This window comes from Rhizophagus irregularis, chromosome 23, assembly GCF_026210795.1.
Source record: "Rhizophagus irregularis chromosome 23, complete sequence".
Taxonomy (NCBI): domain Eukaryota; kingdom Fungi; phylum Glomeromycota; class Glomeromycetes; order Glomerales; family Glomeraceae; genus Rhizophagus; species Rhizophagus irregularis.
The window spans coordinates 1581284-1590474 of NC_089451.1; the positions used below are offsets into that span (position 1 = coordinate 1581284).

The 9191-nt window shown below is 27.1% G+C and overlaps 3 protein-coding genes across 3 annotated transcripts; 1 reads left to right on the forward strand and 2 right to left on the reverse strand.

The window, feature by feature from the left end:
* Positions 1–98: 98 nt before the first annotated feature.
* Positions 99–311, forward strand: OCT59_015303 (uncharacterized protein; the record flags this gene model as incomplete). Its single annotated transcript, XM_025323894.2, has 1 exon — positions 99–311. The coding sequence occupies one exon, from the start codon at positions 99–101 to the stop codon at positions 309–311; it is 213 nt and encodes a 70-aa protein (XP_025189012.2).
* A 1176-nt stretch (positions 312–1487) lies between these two features.
* OCT59_015304 (uncharacterized protein) lies at positions 1488–2108 on the reverse strand (the record flags this gene model as incomplete). The annotated part of the gene is made up of 2 exons (XM_025334350.2): positions 1488–1823; positions 1893–2108. The coding sequence occupies 2 exons, from the start codon at positions 2106–2108 to the stop codon at positions 1488–1490; spliced, it is 552 nt and encodes a 183-aa protein (XP_025189013.1).
* A 3098-nt stretch (positions 2109–5206) lies between these two features.
* OCT59_015305 (uncharacterized protein) lies at positions 5207–6808 on the reverse strand (the record flags this gene model as incomplete). The annotated part of the gene is made up of 1 exon (XM_025334351.2): positions 5207–6808. One exon carries the CDS (start codon positions 6806–6808, stop codon positions 5207–5209), a length of 1602 nt encoding a protein of 533 aa, XP_025189014.1.
* Between the last annotated feature and the right edge of the window lie 2383 nt (positions 6809–9191).

The following is a 9191-nucleotide window of genomic DNA, read 5'->3' on the forward strand; positions in this document are numbered from 1 at the left end:
AAAGACCATCATCTAAAGAAGTTTTAGATATTATTAATTAAGAAATGGATTTACTTTTCTTTTAAAATGAGAATAAAAGATATTGATAAGAAATTAAAATGCAGTATTATGGAATTTATAAATGGCATAACAATTTTATTATTGAATTTCATTCACAAGCACATTATACAAGTCGTTTACTTGATTTTACTAGTAAAAAATTGAATGAAATTCTTGAAGATTTACCAGCTAGTATAAAAGTGAATGAAATGCTAGTAAGTGAAGATTTAAATAATTGTATAATTAAAGATTTGAAATCATTAGGTATATAATATAGTAGTATATAAAAAAACCAATCTTGCAAATTATTTATGTAAAATTAATTTTAATATTTTATTTATTTTTTGTTTAATTATTTAGATACTAAACAGATGAAAATTATAAACTAATTATTTGTATTTTTAAAAAAAGATTTATGATTTTTATATTTGATATCATGTATTACAAAGTATTTTCTTTTTAGATTTATTTAAATATTAAGGTTAGGACAGTAAAATATTTTACAATATTTTAATTTATATTTTAAATAAATCTATTTTTTTTATACTTCCATTTATTAAATATAAATTATCAAATAATACAAGTATATAAAAAGCCATTCCAATGTATAAATATATATACCTCTACCTAGCTCCACCACCTCCTGATAATGACCAATTTCTTGGTCTTTTCGAATAAAATAAGGATTTTTTCTAATTCTTTGCAATTTTTTTCCATAAAAAAAAAATTGTTTTTCTTAGCATTTGTCATTTTATTTTCAGTTTGTCTATTATATTACTGTATAACTCCCTTTATTTTAGAAATGTTGAAACAAATTATAATTATTGTTTTAAAAGAATATTGATAAAATTGGTAACTCTTATCATTGTATACGAAGATCTCTGATTCCGATGACTTAAACGATGGTTCTCCTTCATCGTCTAGAGAGCATTCCATAAAATACCATTTGGGAACATCAGTAACAATACTAAACATCCCTGGATGATCATTTTCTTTTCAATAGTACGAAACCGTATGCATTTTATTCGTTTTATGAGTAATAAATTTTATTTCCCTTCCTATTTTTATATTTTACTAATACTATTATATATGGTCTACGTTATAAGAAAATTCATTAACATGGTGTAGAAAGATCGATTTCAGTAAATATTTGGTTTAAAATAATGTGTTGCAGACAGTTTATAATTAGAAAGCTCAAATTATTCCAGCCAAAAAAAACGTGTAAATTAACAAACACATTTTAAGAGTAAATTTAAGAGGTAAGCTACTAAGAAAAAATTATATAAATTATTATCTCAGTATCATAGGAATAGTTACAAAACTACACAAGTTTCACACATATTATTGTTTTATTATTTACATAGATATTACCCAATAATAGTACACCGACAAATTGTAGTAAGTAATTTAGTTCAAATATACTGTACCTTACACTCTTGTTACCTTTGTTAATTATTGCTGATACCGCAATCAATATAGATGTAATTATCATCATAATTCTCATTGACAATGTATTCTCTTTTACTAACCATCTCGTCCACTTTATTCGTTTCTAAATCCATCAACCATTCTGTCACTTTCGAAATACTGTTTTTGATCTCATCTCTATTATTAATTATTTCACGCCCATTCATTTCAAATTCTGAGTTTATCGAAGGAATTTTACGTGACAGAATGTCGTTTCGTACTAGCTGATATGGTTCGCACAATCTGACAATTACTTCTCTACCATCCAATTCGATCAAACTCAAAATCCCATTCATTTCCGTATTTAATGCTTCCCCCTACAAATCATAATGAATGAATGAATAAATAATCTTTTTTCAATATTTTGATTTTTCTTTAATACATACCAGAAATCTTTCTTCATAAACCAAAACTTTACAATACATGCTAAAATATATAATAATAATTTCTTTCAATAGTAAATAATTTCCTTTAATTTGAAACATAGCAATCAATCTACGTTTTGTATAATTATCTTTCAATCTATCGATAAATCCTGCTTTTATTGCTGTATGAATGTCTCCAAACTTACGAACTGGTTGAATACCTGTATAATTTGGCATAGTTACTGGTTGAGCAATATTTATTTGTGGGTCTTATGTAGAATAATGTACCAACAATAGTAACGATAGCGCTAACGTTATTTTTGTTATTGACGGAAGTGTTATTGTAGTTTGGTGAATATTGTGAAGTATGAAGAATATTAACGTTCTTGGAGATATTTATATTCCCTTATATATTGTTTATATTGTGATTATTACGGTATCCCATTATGACTTAATCAGTATGCAAGTTATGTATGAAAATTTTATTTATAGAGATGATTATTTCGTAATTTCTTACTATGGAATAAATCATTATATCATGACTCAAAACAGATTACTAGATTTGGATACTGCGACTGTGCCACACTATAGTAAAATTAATTTAGTCAATAAAATACCCTACTAGAATTTCATAGTAAACGGTTTAGACTTGTTGTTATATGATGCAAATAACTTTATTTGACTGAATTTAGTTTATATCTCGTCCGTCACAAACACATATAAAGTTTTATAGAAACAAAGAATAGTTAAGTTTCAAAGAGATACGCAGCAATCGTTACTTTGATTATTAATCAAAGTATTGTATAAAAATTATAAGGGGTTATTGTCGGAATAATTTTCCCATTGGTCTCACTAGTATCAGAAAAGATAGTATCATATGATTAAGTTCAATTGTAGTGATCATGAGATATTGTGAATAAATATTAATCATTGGATCGAATTGTATATTACGTATTAGGATAGGATCAAATTTACGCTTTTATTATATAATGTATTATCGCACGATATACAACTTATAACTATCGTAACGGTTTTTTTACTATAAAAACTATAAAAGTAATTAAGTTTATAATTGTTATCTGCGGAGCCGTGATGATCGAGTTTGATCCGTGAAATAACCGGTTTATACTACGGAGACTAACGTTCTGTATACAATTTTTAACTACCGATAGACTTTTTGCTTATCCTTTTAAGTAAACCTCACCCGTTAATAAGGAAAATCACGGACGACTAAAAAGTGTTATAAATAAATCAGTTTTAGCACTTGATAATAAAAGCTAATACAGTTTTAAAGATTATAATAGTAAAATGCTTATTTATTTTATTTATTTATAATATTGAATATTTTGATCGTCTTTAAATAAAATTTTTATTAATATCTCAAATGAAAAACGAGAAATTATATACAAAATTTTACGATATTGGGCGGTTTTGTTGACTTTGTTCAGTCCCCCCTCCCAGTTTCAGAAAAATGGGACATATAATAGGTATTAAGTAAAGTAGTACTGTACGGTAATATAAATTCGGAAGGACTTTAATCCTTTTTGTTCGTACGTACGTTTCTAGCAGATTGATTTTTTTTATACTAGTACGTACGAATGCTTTAAAATTTCGTACGACTTTGAATTTTCGTACAATTTTGAATTTTCGTACATGTTTTGTTTTTCTAATAAAATACTTTATGTTAAAAAATATAAATATATTAATTATACTCTTTGAAGATGAACATGAGTTTATATATTTCTATTTCTTTAATAATATTCAGCTCTATAATAATAAAATTGACTCATAAAGTTATAATAATTATATAAACCTGTTCAAATTCAGAATTTACCAATTCAATTGGAAAGTCTTCAACATCGTAATATTCATATTTATAATTATTTTTCTTCTTCAAAGCAGTAAAGATTAAAAAGAGATATTTATGACAAATATATAACAAACAAAACGATTACAAATATATAAATTAATCAGATCAATTATGTTACTCAAATATCATGTAATTGTAACATTTTCATTATCAAAAGTTCTATCACATGATGCTACGATATAAAATTATTAGCACGGAAAATAAAAATTTATTTTTAATAGTCCGTCTGAGTACGGAAAAATTAAAAAAAATTTTTCGAACGACTGTCCAAATTTGTAGTACCGTACAGTACTATTTTACTATATATTCCATATAATTTAGGCCGGAATTATGAGAATTAACCGATCACATGATATGTATATTGCTATTTATAACTCTGGCCGAAATTATGATAATTTTGGTCATGTTCCTCTGGATTGTTAATTTGTTATCCCCTATGTTATGTTAAACAAAGAATTTGCTCGGAGAGGTCTTATCATACCAATTTGAATTATTACTGTATAACTTGTATTTAAATAATTTCACAAACTTTCATTCTGCATTTCAAAAGATTTATTCGTCAACTATATATGATTTCGCAAATTTATGTCGATCATTAGTAATCTTTTCTGATATCCGATTTTCATTCCTTAGGTGTGAACCCATTCAACACTAATATATTTTAATACATAATATTATCCCAAAGTTTCAAATAGTTTGTTTTTTAAAATAAATTTTCTCACATAATCTTTTACTTTTATTTGACGCCACGGTCGCCACGCGCCCACGCCAGATTCCCATTTTCTGCAGATCCTTTGCAGTTTGACTCGTGGATCACGAATTAATAAATCAAACTTACAAAAATTTTGTTAATAAATTAATACTAGACTCATAAATTTATTTTGATCATGTCTTTTCCAATTTTCATTTTCATTATTCAATAACTTATAGTCTAATGGGTCCATCAATCCAAATTAATTTTGCCCTATATACTGTCAAACCAGCCTTTTGTAATATATTCAATATCGTCAAATATGTCGTAAAGTATTACTCTTGATATAGAGTAATTCAATGAGATGGCTAATTCTTGGACAATTTTTAAAATTTTGTAATTTTGTTACAAATTTTGCTTATTTAATTACATTCTTCACATATCATTTTTATTTTTAATTAACTGATAAAGTAATTTAACCTTTCTTTATTTATGAGCTTTTAAAAATAATTATTACACTAAACAAATAATAAAACTGAAAAAGGCCAATATATATTTAAATGGAATATTACAAACTTTATTTCACGTGACGAATATCACGTTTTTTAGACTTTTCAAACGCGCGCGTAGCTAGTTGTTATACATTTTATAAATTTGATAACATGAATAATTATAGAATTAAGTAACTATAAAAATATTTTCAAATAAAATAAATAATAAATTTCTAAAATTATAAAATAATTTTTCTATTATCATAATACCTAATTTTTTAAATCACTCATTATTAACATGACTTAATTCTAGCTTTTTGCAAATATCATTACATTTATGATTTGCCAAGAACAATTGTTTGATCCCATTTTCACCGAAATTTGTTCCCCCAAATCTTAAAGGATCAATACAATGTATTGCTGGATCAGTTAATAAGAAATCATCATTAAGTTCAATCCCTTGAAGATCACAAACTACTAAATATCCTTTAGTGTATTCATATGTGAAGTGAACAAATGCTTCAAGAATAGGTCGAAGTTCCGTAATTACGCCGGTGTTTGCATTGAATCTTTTATACTCCGAATTTTGAAGTTTTGGTTCAATAGTATAATATTTAGTAAAACAAAAAGTATTATAACGTAAAAGTTTCACATTGAGAAAATTAACTTTGGGAATATTTTTTTGTTCTGCGATCGAATTAAATTGTGTGGAAAGGAAATATGCAACTGTAAAGATTTCTACTGCTTCAAGATACTTTTCAAGAGGATTGTTTCGCTTCCCAATATGAAGATATTCTTTTATTACCATATCTTTTGTCGGATCACTCTTAGCATCAAGAGCAAAATATGCGTATTTTTCAACACCTGAAGAAAATGGTTGTGAAGCAACCTTGTAGGAGAAATTTTTAGAAATGAGATTTGATTTGTCGAAGTACTTTGGATTTTTAAGTTCGTCCAGAGTTTTAGGAATATGATACCACATAACTATTCCTTTTTGTAATGAAAGAGTATTCCAATCGGGTACATTTGGATTCATAATAATTTTTTTTCGTTGCATTGAATTTATTTCATTGGAGCTGCTTACAATGGTACTAGTTAATGAAACAGCATAAGTGATAGATGATGAGGTGGCCTGAATAAATTTATTAATTAATACAAGTGGATCTCCTCCTACAAGATCAAATACTGGAAATTCCCCAATTATATCATGAAATATTTCAAGCATTTTATCAGTATGATTCGTAATTTTACCAAAAAAATAAAGAATATTATTTGATTGCATTCTTCCTAGTACGTCTTCTGCGGTTAAACCATATGGATCACCATTTGGATAATTATCCTTCAAGTATGAAAAACGTCGACCATGTGGTGGATAATCGCAAATATGAAGAAGAACTCTAGTACTATTTTGCCAATTCATTTGGGTTACTGCTGCATTAAGACCTCCAAGAACATCTTCCGCTAAATCGAGATTATAAATAGGAGTTACATTTTGCATATATTGTGTAAATTGCTCATACTGATCGGTGAAATCAAAAACTAGTAGACGATCAATTCCATTATCGTGGTCTCGATAGCCACAAAAACCAACTCGAAGTTTAATATTTGGATTTATATGTTTAACATAATTAGAAACCTGTAAAATACAATCTTTGGCAGCGCTAATATGAGACCCCATAGTTCCGGTGCAGTCCAAAACAAAACAAAGATCAACTTCCATTAAACGTTTGATGTCATTGAGTTTTTTGGATACAGCCTTCTCTCTTGCTTTAATTTTTAGTTCATTTACCGCCAATGTTTTATTAGAGGTGGATGACGAAATAGAGCTTTGAATGCTTGCATTATCTGAATTTTTTTTTAAACAGAACCACTTGGACTTGGACATAATTTTTGTCGTAAAAAAAAAAATTATTTTAAAAAATAGTTTATTTTTTCGAAAAAAATGATGGATTTATATACACACATTTGATTAAACAAAGAAATTCTTAGAATTTAAATTGGCGGCTTGGCATTTTTTCGGCTCGGCGCTTTTCTGAATTGACATAAATAAAGATTATAAAGTTTGAATGAAATCCCAAATAGCCATTAAGATCATAAAGATTAAATGAAATTCCAAATATAATGATTGAGTTTATAGAAATTTCCGAATTAATATAGATTAAATTTTCTAGTTATTCTTATTAGTACAGATTGAAGTAGTCTTAACAGTTAATTAATTGGTCATTATCATAATAAATAATTTTTGATTGACAAATTATGCAGAAGTGGTGCTACGACACACCCTTTTTGTTTTCGAAGATATTTAACGATAGCTGATAGATGTTTTATTTTAAGAATTTTGTTTAATGATTGGCGTATAGTAAAATGAACTTCCTAATAAGATTTGATTGAATTAATAAAAATAATGAAGATTGGCACAAAATTAGATCTATTTTTAATTGTATGACGTACAAGTTTTCAGCTATAATTAGAAAGAGAAGTTTTGGAATTCTATATTTACATTAAATCGACACAAAACTTTATCATAGTTCTGGCCAGTTGTACTGCCTGTGTGTCTAATTATTTTCCAAAAAGATTATCTATTATCTATTTTTTGTAAATGTACAGTAGAAAATTGACTTTCCGCTTACTTTATGTAATGAATTTATTAATATAATGACTATTTATTTTAAAAAAAGAAGGGTTGCGTCATTTAGGTAATGACCTTAATAAAGAATTCGATCACAACCATTGTACTACAAAAAATATTCGTAAGATTTTTAATTGAACCTTTCTAAAAATTAAAAAAAAAATGATTAGTTTATGGTAATATAAAAATTATTTATAGGTATATTATTATTTTGTTTTTATTATAAAAAAATATGTACCAACTTTGGATTTTTGGTATAGCCTCCATTCTCATCAATATATGTTTTAATATGCGTTTTTTTGTATTACCATACCATAGGAAGCTAAGACAAGCGTATCACAGGAAGTGTGATTTTAATGTAACTTTAATATAATCATCATGCACTGCACATACAAATTTTCATCCAAAATTTGGTGGTATAAATGATAATCTGATTGCACATCAATATAATGTCTATGATGTCATAGCGATAATTTTTTGTGTCAAAGAGAACCTTTCTGGAATGAATAGGCCTAAATCTTGGTTGCAGTACGTTTCACCGAAGTATATTTCGCCAAAACCCATTTCACCAAGGCCATTTCGCTTCGCTGAAGGGATATTTCGTCGAATGGGCGTTTTGTCGAATAAATATTTCGCCGAAACCTTTTCCCCTAATCGTTCATTTCGTCGAAGGACATTTCGCCGAAAATATTAGCGATTAACATAATTCCTTAATCAATATAAAGAAAATAAAAAATGTTTCGGAAAATTGATGATAAAATTAATTTTCCTTTACTGTAATGAAATATTCCTTGTATTTCAGATTTTTCTCTGTTTTCTTTAAAGTGTGTAGATCCATTTTGGAAGAAACATAATGATTATTTTCTTCATTATTTTTTTTTTTTTTTATTCGTTTATTTTTAAAATATATGTCGTTACCAATTTGGAAATAATGGCAGCTCTTAATCGGGAGCAACCATACTCATGAAATCATAGATATAGTAAAATGAGAATAAGAAAAAGAATGAACAAAAAATCCAATACATTTAGAAGCCACTAGATACAACATAAATTTTGTTGGATTCGTCCCAATTTTGGATCACGTGATGAATCAAGTGATCCAATTTTAAGGGTGCAAGTGGCGAAATTGGTTTTAATCAGATGATTATATAGGCTAGATAATTCTAAAGATAGTTTTCTCTTTATGTGTCGTGCTAATATTCAGATCCAAAAATTTCTAACCAATTCGACATCGCCAAACTTGTCAAATTATTATCGATTCTGCAGCACCTTCTCCAGATGATTTCCGAAAATTGAGCGTCTCATATGTTGCGGTTTAATATTAGTTCTAATAGTTCATAAATAGAGTATCTACATGTTTAACTGATGAAATATTTTTCCTTAATATATGTCATATCTATAGTATTTTCCTCGTCCGCATAATGTTTCGTTCTTTAGTAAGTTAAATCAGACGCAAGAGAAAAGTATTAGAACTTTTCTTTTTTTTAGACAGGGCCATTTATACATATTCATGAAATAATAATGACAAACGGAAATTTCTCACATAATAGTAATCAATTTTTAAGTTTGTATAAAACTTCTGATTTAATAAAATTATTTTAGCAAGACGCACTGAGACTGACGCATCTGCGTCACGTGA